The sequence below is a fragment of the Punica granatum genome, chromosome 4, assembly GCF_007655135.1.
Source record: "Punica granatum isolate Tunisia-2019 chromosome 4, ASM765513v2, whole genome shotgun sequence".
Classification (NCBI taxonomy): Eukaryota; Viridiplantae; Streptophyta; class Magnoliopsida; order Myrtales; family Lythraceae; genus Punica; species Punica granatum.
Genome location: NC_045130.1, coordinates 37903784 through 37921603, shown reverse-complemented (window position 1 = coordinate 37921603; position 17820 = coordinate 37903784). Strand labels below are relative to the sequence as shown.

The window sequence follows — 17820 nt, the reverse complement described above, 5'->3', positions numbered from 1 at the left end:
CATTGGCATAACTATGGATTCATGAAATAGAAGAGAGCGGGTCTTCCTTTGACCTTTTAGCAGCCCTGCATTATGTCCTTGTAGTTATTACAGTAGGAAGGGTATACAATTGCGGATGATATGTGGTTTGAGTTTGGCCTATCCAATTTGCCCTATCAAATGAGGGAACAGGGACGCGATCCCTGTATTCTGTATACCAAACTTGGATTAGGTTATGGCATCTCTTCCTATGCCAAGATTTGAGGGAGCTCATTGTTGGAGCTCTGAAGCTTGTTTTGTCGAGTTAGGTTGCACCTATATATGGCTGCAGTTCATATACAGGAATATCACGATTAACCGGGATTGCATGGGATGGCCAGCCGACTAGGGGGTCGCGACATTCTCTTTCGCGAGAGGAGCAATCTCCTCTCCCTCAACTCCCTCTTCACTCCCATCGACTCCGAGGCTTAACAGCAATTTCTCCCACTTCTTAGCAGGTCCCTGCTCCACCAAAAGACAGTTTGCAATAAGAAGACTGATATCGTATTCATGAAAAGCTTTCAATACCTCCGGACATCTCATATCAGGATTATTGTTCTATGATGAGATTTGAATAAGGTCGCTTTGATCTTACTGATAGAGTTTATCCCCATTGATAGGAGATTTTTGTACTCACCTTCCAAGAGAGATCTTGGGCCATACAGTTGCGTATCATCTCTGCTAAAGCACGGGTTCCGTAAGTCAGTAATGCCCTCCTGACGGTTCTCGCCAGTGCTACGACATCGACCGGATCGACAGTATCGCACTGAAAGGACGTCATTGTAATAATCAACACTCATTCAGAGTAGTATGACTGCCCTTAGTAGCCTTCACAGCTAGTTTGGATATAAAGGGGTGAAGAGGAGGGAAGGGGAGGGGAAGGAAAGGATAAGGAGGGGTAGGGAAGGGAAAGGGAAGGATAATGAATTCCATGTTTGGATAAAAAAATTATAATAAGAGTGAAAGGGTGGGATAAGATAGTTTATCTCATGTTTGGATAGAAAATTTTAATGGTGGGATGGAAATGGATTATTTCGATGAAAATACCTTTTTGTCCTTATATTTTTATAAAATTAGTGAAGAGATATGAATAAATTAGTCTTATCTCTCCCTGAAAAATAGAGTTTTGTGGGGGTTTGGAGGGGTAACTAATCCCTCGTAACCCCTCCCTTCCCCTTAAATTAAATACCAAAACATGAGTTAAATAATGCTACCCATCCCCACCCCTCCTAATTCCTCCCAATTCCTCAATCCAGACACAACCTACAGAAAATGGAAGAGAAAATCCGATTAGTAAATAACCTCGACATTGAAGGCGCCAATCTGGAATCCGGTGAATCCTTCTATCACAGTATTGACGAGACCGCCAGTAGATGCAACAATGGGTACCTGTTCATAAGATGGAACACATGGCTAATTAAGGGTGTAAGTAAAAGTCCCGGAACCTAAAAAACCCGAACCTAACCGAACTGAAAAACTGAAGACAGCTTTTGGTCGGGCTTTGAGGGCAAAAAAGCCCATTCGAAAAATATAGGGGACCGACCTATGTAACCCGGCGGTACCCGGAACCGTTCGAATAATACTTATATATTTACAAGAGATGAACACTTTGTATTTACGTGTATCAAAATAAAAACTAGTCCAAGATGTGAGAAAAATCTATAGAACAGAGAACTATGCTCTGTTTTCTGTTTTCAGTTCTGTTACTTCTCTGTCGAACATAGAACTTTGTTTTGTCGTCTGTTCTGTGCCATCTCTGTTTGATGTTTTGTTCCTTCCTTGTTCTGTTCAGCTCCTTCTCTATTATGTACAGAGAACAGAGAACTAGTTCTCTTTGTTATCTATTATGTTTGTTTTTTTCAATATTTTCCTCTCTTCCAATATATGGATTCATTATTGTTTGTTAATCTTATTTTGCAGATTTATTTGTTGAAGTTGAAGGTATTGGGCTTGAAGATCCTGAAGTTATGGATTTGGATGTTTAACTTGCAATGCTTAGACTTGTTATTTGTTTTGGACTTTTGGTTGTGCTCTTTGTTAAACTTTTTGCACTTGGAAGTTGTAAGATTAGTCGATTTTGGACTTCTAAAATTCGTCGTATTGACATGTGGTGGATTATGTTCTTATTAATGCGATGTTTGGATATGTTACTTGCTTTTTGGTTGTTTTGAACTCTTTACGTTTGTATGGATTAAGGCATAATCTCTATATTTCTTTGGTACCCGAAAAATCGAAGTTATAGATGATTTTTTTTTATCATCATCAAATGGTTTTAGGGTGATTTTTTTGTCCTAAAAAAACCGGTCCAAACTAAACAAATCCCAGAAATTTTTCCAAAAAACCACCCGTACCCTCCCATTTAGACCCCTAGGCTGACGAGGCCACGAAAGAAAGGACAATGTCAAAATGTAAAGCAATAAGAGGGATCGTTATACCGTTCCGTATCGCATAGCATGCAATTGGATGAGACCGCAAGGCTCGAACCGACTTGGGACCAACATGAAGTCTGCCCCTGCGGTGATCATGTGAGCAAGCGGAACGTTGAATTTTGCGATTCCTCGGGCCTTATCGGGATACAAGGACTCTAGCTCTTCAAGCTGTTTTTCCATATGTTTCTTGCCCGTGCCCTGAAAGTAAAGGAAGAATAACATCAGTGCCTGGCCAGCACCATTTCAGGAACTATTTCAGATGGAGCTTCGACGCTTACGAGGACGATTATCTGAACATCTTCCTCGATGAACTGAGGGATGGCTTCTGCAAGAATATCAGAACCCTTCTGCTCTTCGAGCCTGCCTATGAAGCCGATAACCGGGATGTTTCTATCAACTGGCAATCCAACATATGCTTGCAGTGCTTCCTTCAGAAGCGGTTTTGCTTCTGTGACCTGACAATATTCTGAGTCAGTCATCAAATCTTTTGGCTCTTCATTTAATAGGAATTGAAAGCTTTGAGGGATCATACAGTTTCAATGTTGTATTTGACATCGATGTATTTGTCAGAAGAAGGGTTCCACTCCTGAACGTCCATGCCGTTTACAATACCAGTAATACCAGTAATTCGGAGGATGTTGTCGAGTTCAACACCTTTCTCTACACCTGAAACAAGCTCCTCGGCATAATATGGGCTGACTGTCACAACCCTGTCTGACTCTAGTATACCCCCCTTCATCCAGTTGATCTTCCTTCCTTTCACGGGCTTGGTGTAACTGTTGAGAAAAGCAGCAAGCCGAAGAAATTGGAATTCATACTCCCAAGTTTCGATTCAATGATACTACTAACTGACAGATTTTTCCAGAAACTTTTCGTTCAATACTCGTACTCACCAAGTGCAGATTGAGCATGAAAATGAAGAGCAATGACATCGTGCGTAAAGCATGACCGATCAAAAACACAGTGAAAATCGGAAAGTTCCGGGAGAACTAACCCGTCCATGAAGTCAAAAGATCCCCTGAATGAGTCTGGGAGGTTGAGGAGCGAAAAGTCTGCATACGCAAATCTGCCTTGGTAGGCGATGTTGTGGATGCAGAAAGCTACCTGCAAGTGTGATTAAGGTCTGTAATCGGTTTGCAGCCAGTTAAAACTTAAACGGAGAAACTAGGATATCCCGGAGTCGAAAACGACTCTAATCACCTTTGCACTCTTGTACATCCCTCTTGGTTTGTACATGGATTTCAGGTAGCAGGGGAGAAGAGCGGTGTGCCAGTCGTTTGCAATGAAAACAACATCCTCCCCTGCAAGTGATACCGACGTTGAGAAATCACCGGAAAGCCTTCAAAGCACCAATGTATTGGTACTAAAAATTGTTATACTGATATCATACCATATGGTCCAGAGAAGAATTTGTTATGGAGATTCAAGATTCGTGGAGCTTCCAGAGCCGCCTGAAACGAATAACAAAAGATATCAACTTCACGTGTTATAATAGTAGCTTTAAAATCTGCTACTGAAGAGCACTCATTGATAGGTGATGTTTCCGATATGGATGAATGGTTTAGTATAAGAAAGCAGCAGAACACAAGAATCCTCAATTGCTCATCTTTATATTGTCTCCGGTTTAGATGGTCATATAATTAAGAGAAGAAATACTTCCAAACCAGAAGGTTACGACCTACTAAAAGTCGTAATATCGACTAAGAAAATCATAGTATGTTACCTGGCATAGCATGCTAAACCGAAGCTGGTTGTCAGTGTAATCCTCCCCAGCCCGAGCACCATAGATCTTAGATCCAGTCTTTCCCCACACCTTGGAAGTTATAACGATAAACAGATATCAAGGTCTAGAACATTCTCTGCTTTCGCAACTTGATCCGGAAAGATCTTATAGCCTTAATTTTCCTGAAAATACGTACATACCTTCTCGAGGAACATCGGGTGATCTATGAAGACCCGATCAACGCCTCGCTTGTAGCAGTGGAAGAAGCGTACAGTTTCGATTCTATCCCCAACTTTGACCTGTCCCCCAGCAAGAGATGCTCATTGAGTTGTCCTAAACTAGCAAGTGCAATAACTGATTTCGGTCATTGTAGGATTCTAACCTGCGCAATCACTTCTGTGTCCCAAGAATCCTTGTACTGATCATACCGCGGAGCAATGGTCATGACTCGGTGTCCAATGGCCTGGACAAGAAGAACCGGCGAGGTCATTGATGTATATTTTTCCTCATCCGTGATGGAACTTGTGAAACTTCCAAGACAACAAGGTCATTATATTAGTTTCTCATGTTATCATGAGCTTTTAGATCACTTAGCAGGTGGTCTTCCGGAGCACCGTAAGTTTCACAGTTTTAATCATATAAGAAGTGCTTACGGCCATGGCTGAGGGAAGTCCTCCAAGGACGTCTCCTAGTCCACCAGTCTTGCTCCATGGACCAACTTCTGCTCCGGCAAAAACCAAGTTCATTCCACTCCCACATTTAATGACCGGGAATGTCGCAAGACTTTCTGGTTTCGACCCTTTTCTTCTCGATTCTCTAGCGGCAACCCGAGCTTTGGTTCGCAGCTGCAGCACGTCCACATGGTTCAGGGCTCTCAGTCCACTGTGGGTTGCAGTTTGGCTTCTGAGGCCATTCTGGGCGGATAATGTTTTGGTCTCGAAGCTAGAGGCTCCTGAAGAGCCGAAGTTAGAGCTCCTCGACACAAACCGGGAAGCAGTCAGAGATGCCATGTAGAGATGCTGCAAAGGTTCGAATAACGTCAGACTTAGCTCTCATGATACGGAACAACCGCAGAGGCATACTCTTATAATAAGCAAAGATCACACTTGTTATTTGACAAATAGCAAAAGCAAAAACTAGGTGTCCCAAAAACTGAAGGAAAGAACTAGCTTCGCCCGCTTGCATGCTACTAAGACATAATTTAGCATTTTCTGATGTTTCCCCTGCGACTTTAGAGGAATCCCTATGACACAATTACCAATTGTCATCGCTCGACAACCACATCATACATGAGATAATCAAGTCCGATAAAGGTAAACTACGAGTTGGCATCATGGAACGACACTTGTACACATGACATGTATATCACCATTTAAATGCTACATTAAGGTACACACAATCAAGAACCGAACCTCCATCGATGTTTCGGTGAAAGGAAACAGAACCTCAAGAGATTGACTGACTTAGCAGACAGAGATTCAGCAAAAGTTCATTTACCTGCGAAGAGCACTTGCTGCACAGTCAAGTGTCACTGCCCTCTTCCATGTTCGCGGGGGAGTGGCGGGGCGCGACGTTGTAGGCAGCCTCCTGTGGGGGTCCACGAATGACACGTGGCAGAAGGGTAGCGGCTAGGATGTCACCTCGGTTACTTAGAACCACTACATAGTATATGAGGCCATGGAGCCTTTGGCGTCTAACTATTACTCTTTGTTTTGTGCGAATATACTGGCCACTGGCCGGGGCCTACTTCGAGCCTCCTTGTCCTTCGGCTTCTTATGGTCCCTATGCTCCCCGTCACGTTTTTTTTTTTTTTTCCCATTGTATGGTCCGGAAAACCTCAAAAAATAAATTTACTACGAAAGAGGACTAATCAGACAGCCATGTCCATATAATCACGAGCCATCTTCCGTGTTGTTACGTGTTGCACCCTCACTACCTAAATAAACTGCATATTATTACCGACTACAATATTAGGGCTCCTCGAAGCTTACAAACCGAGCCCGGCGGTACTGAGACAGAAAGAGAGAGGCTCGTTTGTAGATGAAAAAACATTTCTTACTGAGTCATACCCCAGTCTTCAATATCTACTGCCTATGCTTCACTTTTGCCATTCTCTATAGAGTCTCCTTTGACGGCGGACTTTTACAGAGGCCAGGATTGGCAGAGGGCTCAACAGATGAACGAACACTTCATTTCGAGCCTTCCATATGTGTGTGTGTGTGTTATATAGTAAATGGAAGCATGCAAAGCTAAGTTCTCCAGCCATGCCAACGTGCTGCAAGACTTTATGATTTATCCGCGACCTGTTTAGAGAAGGGGCATTAAAGAAGAGATGATCACAGCTCTCGTCTACACCGCAACACCAGGTGTTGTAGGTGCCGAGCCCAGCTTGCCATTTTCGCTTTCCTATCAAGAGTGGAGGGCCTACATGTTTCAAATAATCACCCTTGTAATAAAACAGACTCGAGGAATGCTCGTTTTGGTCGAATAGCTTCCTAAGTATTAAGGATAACTTCAATGTATAATAGGCATATTGTAACATACATAGCAACCGTAAATACTTTTCTATTTCTCATTATTCGTTTTCCTTTCATGTAAAAGGCTTACAACCTATTTATAATTCTGATTGACATGAATAAAAGTCAAGTTGGAATTGCTCCAAACTTCACATGGTATCAGAGCGGGTTACGCTTTCGCGCACATGTGTGGGCTCACATCACGCCAAGTCTAGTTTCGAGGTAGTCAAAGTACGCCTTATCTTAGTCCGGCCCAAGTATGGCCTTATTATCAATTATCCCCCCCTCCTTTCGCCCAAGGTGTAAGAAAAAAGTCCACCTCGTGGTTAAGTCCCGAGCACGGAAGTCTAGTCCCGGCTCGTAGTCAGTTCTTGAGGGCGTGTGTTCAAGTTCACGTGGCACGTGTAGGTGAAACGTCAAAGCCACACGTTGCCACGTGAGGGCGGGTGTTGAGAGTTAAGTCCCATATCGAAAAATATAAAAGGAATTCCACAAGTTTATAAGAGATTGGGTACCACAATCTATTAGCTCGAGCTTTTGGGTTGGAGATGGGCCCAATCGCTTATAGGCCCAATTGGTATTTCACATGGTATCAGAGTAACAAAGTTCCTGGATCAATTGAATTTTTTTTTTTTGTGACCATCAGAATGTCGAATGTGAGTGAGGGTGAGAGAAGTCCAAGGCTGGCCAGAAACTCATCTGCAAACAGAAAGGCAGGGGATGACTCGGGCAAGAGCGTGGAAATCCTGCCGGTTTATCGACTCAATTCATCAAACAGCACAGGCGCCCAAATAATCGGCTGCGTGCTCAATGGGGATAATTACCTGACATGGTCACGAGCGATGTTAATCGCTCTACGGGCAAGAAACAAATTGCCCTTCATCGATGGGAGTCTGGAGGTACCGGAAGTGAACGATCCTCCCCGAGACTGCTGGGAGAGATGCAATTCAACAATCCTGGCGTGGATGTTCAACACCATGGATGTGAGCCTTCAGGCGACGGTCACGTATGCCGTGGACGCCGGAAGCTTGTGGAATGACCTAAAAGGGAGGTATTCAGAGGGAAATCAATCTAGGGTTTTCCAAATTAAAACCGATATTTGTCTCTTACGGCAGGAAGGATTGAGCATTCGGGAATACTACAGCAAATTGAAGCTGCTGTGGGACGAATTGGAGATTTACCTGGAGCACCCGGGTTGTAGCTGCGGGGCAGAAGTCGCGATGGCAGTGCAGAGGGAGACGGAGAAGTGCTTCCAGTTTCTGATGGGGCTCACCTCTGAATTCAACACGATTCGGTCGACGATTTTGAGCATTGAACCGATGCCAAATTTGAATAAAGTCTACAAAATGGTGGCAAATGAGGAACGGCAACGATCGGTGACGAGAGCTCGAGAATCGACCCCGAAATTTGCCGTCTTCTTCGTCAAAGCGGAAGCAGAGCACGGGCAAGGAAGAATCGGTAGGTTGCAGGGAGAAGCGGGCGAAAGGCCCTCGTGCGAGCACTGTGGAAAATTGGGCCACACCAAAAATACTTGCTGGGGCCTTAATGGGTACCCATCCTGGCATTACAAGTTCAAAGCAAATCCAGGAAGGGGGCCCGGACAGAAACAAGTCAGGCCGAGCAATGGGCCGAAGGGAAAAATGCAAGCCCAGCACGGCCCAGATCGCGCGCATGCAGCCCAGACCGGACAGGGGAGTGGATCACGGGCTGAGAAGTTGGAGGCCTTCCCTGATGACCAATTTAACCGGTTGCTGTCCTTGCTTTCGCATGACACCATAGACCCGAACCGGCTAGTTGGTAATGAGTTCAATTTTATAAAATTGCAAAATGAATGGATTTTGGACACAGGAGCATCAAGACACATGACAAGATGCCTCGAAAATTTTTCGAGAACGATTGCAATCAAAGGTGGAGCACCGGTATATATTCCTAATGGGGGCATGGTAAAAGCCACCCAAACAGGAAATGTGAAAATTGCTGGCATGATGGAAATTACGGGCGTACTTTATGTGCCGACTTTTAATTGCAATTTGATTTCCATTGCACAATTATCAAAGGAAATTGACTGTTACGTGACATTTTATGGTGATCTATGCATTATACAGGACCGCACCTCGAGGAGAACGATTGGAGTGGGTGAGCTTCAAGGGGGGTTCTATTACCTGAGGCGAGTGGCTACCACACCGCAGACATGCCAGGCAGTCCTTGAGGAATCTGGGGATCTCTGGCACCGGAGGCTTGGTCACCCATCTCGTCTGATAAAATTGCATGGTATTAATTTAAATTTTGGCGAAAGGAGTAATAAGGAGTGTGATGTATGCCTTAGAGCGAAACAGACACGCTCACATTTTCAATTGAGCATGAATAAAGCTGAGTATCCGTTTCAGTTAATTCATTGTGATTTATGGGGACCATACAGGGTTAAGGCTAGTTGTGGAGCCAACTATTTCTTGACTATTGTTGATGATTTTAGTCGTGGTGTCTGGGTATATCTTCTGCGAGAAAAATCTGAAGCTCGGCGTTTTATTATTGACTTCTACAATTTGATTAAGAATCAGTTTAATCGCACGATTAAAGTTATTAGAAGTGATAATGGAATGGAATTCTTGTCAAGGGAGATACAAAACTTTTTCTTTGCACATGGGATTCTACATTAGACTTCTTGTACAGATACACCTCAGCAGAATGGTCGAGTAGAAAGGAAGCATCGGCACATTCTCAACGTTGCACGGGCACTCATGTTCCAAGCCTCATTACCGACACGGTTTTGGGGAGAGTGTGTCTCGACAACAGTCCATTTGATTAATATTACTTCGACGCCTTTACTCGACAACAAAAGTCCACATGAGGTACTTTTTGTTGAATCACCTAATTACTTGAATTTACGGGTTTTTGGGTCACTATGTTATGCACATATGCGAACCAAGGATAAGTTTGGGCCTAGGTCTCGCAAATGTGTATTTATCGGATATCCTCATGGGAAGAAGGGATGGAGACTTTACGATCTGAAAAATAGGGAAATATTGGTATCTAGGGATGTTCAATTTTCCGAGACAGTTTTTCCTTTTGCCATGGAAAATGAGGAATCAAGGCAACAAGGAAAAGGGAGCCCGTTATTTCTGGGCGGAGCTGGGGACAGAAATGGAGATGAGCTCAATCTAGCCCAGCAGGTTCTGGAAACATCCCAGGCAATGAGTCGAGGCCGAGGAGAAGAAGAAAATAGAGGACCCATGGGATTTTCTGAACTTGACCAAACAAGTACAGATAGGGGTAGAGATTTGGAAGTAAGGGGGAGTGATTCTGGACCGGCCCAAAATGCAGAGGGCCGCATTTTTGAAGAAAAAGGGGGTGATAATTTGGAGACAAATGAAGACCATAAAAGTGGTGAGATGATTTTACGGCGATTTGAACGGATTTCTAGTCGTCCAAAACACTTCAAGGACTACATTGTTCACACTGCTCGCCATAAGACCCTCTCCCCTGACTCACCTACTTCCTCGCACTCCTCAGGTATGTCTTGCCCCATTGAGATGTTTATTGATTATTCCAGTATTTCTAATCATCACAAGGCATATCTAGCTGCAATTGACTCAGATGTAGAGCCTACATCTTATCGGGAAGCCATTCGGGATCACAGATGGAAGAATGCAATGGCAGAAGAAATTCATGCCCTCGAATTAAATAAGACCTGGACGGTTGAACAACTTCCCACTGGTAAACGACCTATTGGTTGCAAATGGGTGTTTAAAGTGAAGCGTCGAGCGGACGGAAGTGTGGAGCACTATAAGGCACCGCTGGTTGCAAAGGGCTTCACCCAGGTTGAGGGGATTAATTTCCATGAGACGTTTGCACCAGTGGCCAAGTTGGTAACTGTGCGATGTCTATTGACAGTTGCAGTAGCAAGAGGATGGATCATTCATCAGATGGATGTAAACAATGCCTTCTTACATGGAGACTTAGAAGAGGAAGTATACATGGAATTACCACCGGGCTTCTCCACTTCGAAGAAAGGTGATGTATGTAGACTTCGCAAATCTCTATATGGACTTCGTCAGGCATCGAGGAATTGGTTCTCGAAATTCGCTAATGCCCTTCGAGAATATGGGTTCAGTCAATCAGGTGCAGATCATTCCCTCTTCACTCTCCATCAGGGTAACAATTTTCTTGGAGTGCTTGTTTATGTCGATGATCTTATCATAGTGGGGAACAATTCTAGCCACTGTGATTCTTTTAAGAAATATCTTGATAAATGCTTCCGTATTAAGGACTTAGGGCCTCTGAAGTATTTTCTCGGTATTGAAGTCACTAGAATGAATTCTGGAATTTTCCTCAGTCAACGGAAATATGTGCTGGATATCTTGACCGAATGTGGCATGTTGGCATCGCGACCATCGCTTTTTCCTATGGAACAACGACATCGACTTTCCATGAGTTCTAGTGACTTGCTATTTGATCCTGGCAAGTATAGACGGTTGATTGGGAGACTTATTTATCTGACCATTACAAGGCCATAAATCAGCTATTCCCTACACATCTTAGCTCAGTTTATGCAGGAGCCTCGTCAGGATCATTGGGATGCTGCTATGCGAGTTCTTCGTTACTTGAAACAATCTCCTGGTCAAGGAATCATTCTTCAGCCTACATCTCTTGAGCTTGAAGCCTTCTGTGATTCTGACTGGGCGGGTTGTCCCTTGACCCGTCATTCTATAACGGGATATTTTGTTACTCTAGGAGGATGCCCAGTTTCATGGAAGACAAAGAAACAGACTACGGTTTCTCGTTCGTCTGCTGAAGCAGAATATCGAGCAATGGCGGCAGCTGTTAGCAAGATTGTCTGGTTACGAAGTCTTCTCTCTTCCATTGGGGTACAAATGACTACACCGACTAGATTATTTTGTGATAATCAAGCTGCACTCCATATCGCAGCTAATCCTGTTTTCCATGAACGGACGAAGCACATTGAGATCGACTGCCATTTTATTCGTGATCACATCAAAGCTGGACTTGTGACTACCGACCATCTGCCCACGCGACTCCAATTAGCAGATATCTTCACAAAGGCGTTAGGACGGGATCACTTCCATTTTATTCTTTCCAAGTTGGGCATTCGTAATCCACATGCTCCAACTTGAGGGGGAGTATTAAGGATAACTTCAATGTATAATAGGCATGTTGTAACATACATAGCAACCGTAGATACTTTTCTATTTCTCATTATTCGTTTTCCTTTCATGTAAAAGGCTTACAACCTATTTATAATTCTGATTGACATGAATAAAAGTCAAGTTGGAATTGCTCCAAACTTCACACTAAGCACTTGAGACAGTGAACTCTATATATTTTTGAAGCTGTAGCCCATAATATTCTGTCCTTTTTGTTATCATCGGGTAAATATTATATGCCAACAACAATTTATCTAAATTCTAATTATATCCATTTCAAACCTTCTACGAGGCTTCGATTCCATTCACATTCTGTAACAATTTCAGCTACTTTTAGCATGATGAGGTTATTGGACTGGTTCCAAAGATTCCTTTGCTTGAGCACCCGTATCAGAGGACTTCTGCCGTACTTCGTGAATTTGTACCGTGTGCTATTTTATATACCGTCGAGGTTCGCTATGGCCAAGACTCTACACTGACTCCTAAACATGATTAAAGTGACTACTTCTACAATGATTTCACACCATGTGAACTCCAAGGTGATTGAACACAGCGAGAGGGTGAGCTGTGAAGTGGAGACGATGTATATTGGGCCAGCAGTCGGCCGAAGATCTTGATCTATGGGCCTAGGCGTTGAGTTGAGGCCCAAATCCAGGTATGGGCCTGTTTCAGAGTTCATTATGTGCCTTCTTTTATGACTGGAGGTTTATTTCTCTGAGCCCAGAAGCACGCAGAGACCAAGTTCAAGCAAAGGAGAGATTCTATGACGCGATCTTAAAAATACGTGTACCATTTAATTAAGCAAGTTACTGAAAATTTAAGTAAATAACAAAATTCTTTGAAATCCGTGTAAATTACTTCAAAATTTGTGTAATTTACTTTCAAATTCGTGTGATTCATTTCAAAACTTGCAGTGATTCACTTCATTTATTAATAATTTACTAAGAAATCAAATAAGTTATCACAATTTCAAGTAATTTACGATGATTGCTCGTATGGTGAGATTGCCCCATAAATCTTCCTCAACCAGAGACATTAGTACAAGCGACATGTCTAGGCTAGTATAAAGAAAATAAAATACAGGGTCACTGGTATTTTCTTTTAGTGTGTTGTTTGGTATTCGAAAATTCAACGAATTCCAACTAATTCAATTCAAATATTCTCCATTAACTAAATAAAACTCTGCCTATCAAGTATTGTCTATTCACTATTTGAACTCAAAACCTTATTTAAAAGTATCGAATCACTTGAATCAACCTATATAGTCACAATTGGAGTCACTTGTTTCTAGACGAATCGGAGTCGAACTGGGCTCAGGCCGTCGGACCAAAACTGGTCGGTCAACAATGGCAACTTCTCTGAAATCCAAATAATTTGACACTTGACTTGACAGTTTCCATTCCTCGTACCGTTGACTTCTCTCGCCAAACGCAGGAGCACACAACACAACGCAAACTCCCCCACGTGTGACCGCCGAATGACAGCGTATGTCTATCTTCAATTCATCCAAATAAAAAAGAAGTGGGTCTTATCTTCAATTCGTTTAATTTGCCGACTAGAAAATAAAAAATAAAAATAAAAATAAAAATCATACCAACGTGGGTGGATCCTTCGACCTCTCTGGACCCTCCACGTAGGTTCATGGGACTTCCATATCCCTTCCGACAACCGAACATTCCCCGTCTAGAATAGTCAACGCTTCGCCCACCAAAGCCGTCAAACCACATCCCGACCCTCCACGTGGACGTGATCCTCCCCACCACATCCATCAGACGGCCGGGTCATGGCACGCGTGGCCGCCGGACAGAACAGGTCAGCAGTCCAACTCGGTAAACCTCGGTCACCATCGCCTTCCTTTCCTTGCTCTGCTTCCAGGTCTCTCCGGTCCCGTCTCGCCCCTTCCCTCTCCCTTCCCTTTAAATAATCTCCTCTCCTCTCTTGTTCTCTGTCAGTTCAAACCCAAAGCGCCATTGACGGAGCTATCAAAGTCAAACAATCTCTCAAAGTCGAGCAATCCCTCTTCCTTTGTCTGAAACTTGCGTGATCTTTCATATATTTAAGGAGTCAAAGAAGATGATGATGTCCATGTTCAGCTCCTTCGAAGCTCTCTCCGCCGAGACGTCGTTCGGTCAGAAGCTGAGCTTCTCGGCGGGCCCGAGCTGGCGCCTGCCCAGCAAGGCTAAAGACGAACCCGCGGTTTCGGCGGATGAGAAGAGAAGTAAAGAGGCTGACTCTGATTCTGCTGCTCCGCAGCGGAAGGATGTCGGGGGACGGCCGAAGAGCGAGGAGCAGCAGAGAAGGCGGCCAAGGTTCGCGCCGGAGCTGGATGGGGTCCACTGTTTTGAGACCCTTGTGCTCTACTGATGTTATATTCTTTTTGACCGATGATTGATGACGATGGTGATCAATCCATGTGTAATTATAATTCGATTGAATTTTTTCGGCGAACCAATTCGATTGAACTTATTCAATAGAATGAATTATATTCTTTGATCCTTTCCCTTGTTACGTATATGGCTTCCATAGTTATAAAGGTGTTCACGTCTCGCTCGATCTTATCAAAATCGCACTCCTCGGCTCATCTTTTCGTCGATGCCATTCAAATCGCTATCTCGGATCGTCTCTAAACAAGCCCAAGTTAGAATACTGAGCATATCATTACTACTAGCAGAAGAGTCATTCCCGGCTTTCGAAGTTTATAAAGTCAAGCAATGATCGGTGTGGTGATCACGTTCGCATAACCCGTACTATGATGATTGAATAATTCCCTTGGTTAAACCGCTTCCTAAAGTTAGATGTACCGTTATCCTTTTCTTTTTTTGGCCATTAGATGTACCATTACTTGGAAGATAAGAAAGTTGAGCAACAGCCATCGTCGTAAAGGTGCATATATATATATCACTTGCTCACCGATATAGCAAGTATGCATATATCAGTTGCTCGGTAGAGATGTATTCGCTTGCTTAGTACTCGTCGAATCATCGGATCATTCTCCAGCATCGTTATAACCGCTTTGGTCGCCTGAAACAATGGAATACTTAAGTCAATTTCTTTCCATCCTTTTCCATCATTTGAAACTGAAGGTAACTGTGGAGGCCCTGAATGGAAGCTAATATATAACTTCAACATTTTTAGAGCTTTACACATGTCTGATCTGACAATTTTACACATGTTTGATCTCACAACAACTTGGGAAAGCCTTTATCAAGGTAAGATACCAATATGTTCATCAACAGTCCCGGTCGATTCTTCCATTTAAACAGAAGCAGCCACTCCCATCTAACCTCAAGTAATCCAAAATGGGACCTGCCTACTTTCTCCTGCTTACTCACGGCCTTTACAACTATCATAGTCTCAGATTCTTCGGAACCACGCGATACGATCATACACAATATAAGGACTGCCAACTTAGTTTTCGGCAAAAGAGGGTTCTTTAGCCGGCTCTACAGCCACTGGCTCCACCTTCTGAGCTCTACCATTTCCTTTGGGGATGATGAGGCCATACCCTCCTGCTTTTCTTCTGTACAGGATGTTAATTTCACCTGTAGAAGAAATCACAGAACAATTGACAACTCGATAAAAAGGAAAAGAAAGTAGTAACAAAGGTGATAGAGGCATCATCTGACTCATACCAGTCTCCTCGTTACGGAAAGCATAGAAGGCGTGATCGATATTCTCGAGCTGCTCAATTGCTTCGGAAACCGTGAGAGGGGGCATGTCAAAGTACTTTGTCCGAACAATCTGCAAGAACAGTTCATTGTTCAGTAAAATATGGGAGCAACGTGAATTCCCAGCATGTAAAGAAATTCCCACGTCTGATAATGATGAATCGTATTAATTCTCGTTCTACTCCCAAAGCACACCCATCTTTACAAGCTTTCAACTTCAAGATTATCCATGGAACGAACCGACTAATTCTGAGTCAGATGCATATGCATGGATTTTAATTGCAATTGCTAATGTGACAAACCTCATCAGCGAAGTCTTCATCTTCATCTTCAGAGACTTCCCCGGTGTCAACTTCGCCAACTTGGGCAAATGGTTCTCTGACTTTCAACCTATCAAATCCCTTCATGTGCCTCCCGTGATCGGACTCCTTCTCCTTGATCTTCCTCAGCTTCCTCTGGATGATGGATGAGACCAAATCAATGCTCCCGTAGACGGACTCGGAGTCTTCCTCAGCTCGAACCACGCCATGCCTCTTAGTGAACAGCGTCACCTAAACAATTAACAACTATCAAACATTAAGCCTATGAGATGAAAAACCCGAGAGGGCTTAAATTGAGGGCTCGACGTCCACAGGTACCTCGCATCGACGGACTTTCGGGCCTTTCCCTAACTCTCCTCCTCGAACCGACAATCTCACATCAACCTCACGAACTAGGTGGCTATGCTTCTGCACGGCCTTTCCAAGCTTATCTTCTATATAGCTCTTAACTGAATCAGTCAACTGCATCCAGTAAAAGGGTTGTCGTCCTTTAATTTTAAATTCTTTTGCCCCCCAGAATAATAACACTCGTGACGAACATATCATGATGAAATCAAACAACCAAGCAAGATCTTGCCAGAACTTCTTCTTTATTCCTTAAGAACCCAACAAAATTTCATGCAAAATTTCATCCATCCGCGCCGGAATTCCTAATGTCATCATCAGAATTTGAATAGAACTCACTATTCCCGATCCCGAAGCATCACAGACGAGAAAAGGGCAGGAAAGAGGACCTCGAGATTTTTGCCTTGGATGATCAACTTGACAGAAGACAGGGGCCCGTCCCACGACATGCATACAACAGACGGCCTCACATGGTTCGTCCTCGGCGGCGCGGGCCGAGCAAAACCTCCACCCAGAGGGCTGCTAAAGAAGCTCGATTTGCTGGAACAGAGCACGTGGTTCTGGGCTTTCACTAGCGAAAGGAGCGAAGGTGAAGGAGGTGAAGGGGACGGCGACGGCGGCGAGAGGGAGGTGCCTTGAAATCTCGCCTGCAGAGAGGACACAAAAGCTGCCATTTTTACCGGCTCAGCGACAACGAAATGCCTTCAGCTGAAAAGGGGTGTAAGGATTGAGGAGAATGGGAAATGGGTCGGAGCAGAATCTAGATTCTTGTGACAATGAAGACGAGAAGGAAGGAGAAGAATGCGACGGAGGAGAAGGAGAGAAGTTTTGGATAATTTGGGGGGACAGGACACGGACGTGGCAGCTCATCCGGAAAGAAGAACACACGATGTCTGTATGGGCAAAGAAGGGGGTTGAATCCGGTCGGGGCCTCAGATCCAATGGGCCCACACCATATAGTGGTATGGATGAGCATGCTGGGCCCATCTCTCGTTGCTTAAATCTTCGTTATTCTCAACCAAAATGAAAAATCTCATTTTTTCCCATTCAGGTTAGTTTTCGTATGATTATTCGGTTTGTTAAATTGAAGCATTTTACATCGAGTCCTTTCCACGCTATGAGCCCATTGAGATGATCGTGAATTGTTCACCATTTTTTTTTCGGTATACAATATGTCTTTTTTCCTTGTAAGTGTAAGATTATCCCTTGTTTTTATGAGATGAAATTGTTGGAGAAGTTCTTTCTAAGTTGAGTGAGATCTTGCAGAAGAGACGATAGTGAAAATTGAGTTTGAGAGCATTTTCAGATGTATTTGTTACTCCAAGAACTAATTAAACACAGTTACATAGCTCTCGTTTTACGTATTAGGAAGATATTCCGATGCGCACCAACATATGTGATCAAGTCTTGTCCGAAACGCATGCAAGCATCAACACGATGAGTTCACGCTCCTTATATCAACGAATACGTCATAAACAATTCAGTTAAGTTCAAGTGCAAGTATACTTATAAATGACTTTACGTATAAACAATTCGTAGGACTGCTTGGTTTCAGTTTGGTGCTTTTTTTTACTTAAACGGCAATTAAACCATAATTTATGTTTTCATATCACTTAAACCACAATTTTCAAAAAAAAAC

At 43.5% G+C, this 17820-nt stretch overlaps 3 protein-coding genes across 3 annotated transcripts; 1 reads left to right on the top strand and 2 right to left on the bottom strand.

Annotated features, from left to right (window-relative positions):
- Positions 1-2: 2 nt before the first annotated feature.
- LOC116203713 (granule-bound starch synthase 1, chloroplastic/amyloplastic-like) lies at positions 3-5819 on the bottom strand. The gene is made up of 14 exons (XM_031535594.1): positions 5668-5819; positions 4824-5189; positions 4553-4633; positions 4371-4469; positions 4171-4260; positions 3838-3898; positions 3648-3748; positions 3442-3551; positions 2980-3223; positions 2726-2902; positions 2454-2645; positions 1321-1407; positions 656-784; positions 3-480 (listed from the first exon to the last, which is right to left on the bottom strand). Exons 2-14 carry the CDS (start codon positions 5178-5180, stop codon positions 364-366), a joined length of 1845 nt encoding a protein of 614 aa, XP_031391454.1. The 5' UTR covers positions 5181-5189; positions 5668-5819; the 3' UTR covers positions 3-363.
- Positions 5820-13735: 7916 nt separating this feature from the next.
- On the top strand, positions 13736-14344 carry LOC116205726. The gene has a single exon (XM_031538370.1). It carries the CDS (start codon positions 13922-13924, stop codon positions 14210-14212), a length of 291 nt encoding a protein of 96 aa, XP_031394230.1. The 5' UTR covers positions 13736-13921; the 3' UTR covers positions 14213-14344.
- Positions 14345-14932: 588 nt separating this feature from the next.
- Positions 14933-17050, bottom strand: LOC116205725 (ribosome-binding factor PSRP1, chloroplastic). Its single transcript, XM_031538369.1, has 5 exons — positions 16571-17050; positions 16155-16298; positions 15819-16067; positions 15481-15589; positions 14933-15390 (listed from the first exon to the last, which is right to left on the bottom strand). The coding sequence occupies exons 1-5, from the start codon at positions 16853-16855 to the stop codon at positions 15257-15259; spliced, it is 921 nt and encodes a 306-aa protein (XP_031394229.1). The 5' UTR covers positions 16856-17050; the 3' UTR covers positions 14933-15256.
- Positions 17051-17820: the final 770 nt, after the last annotated feature.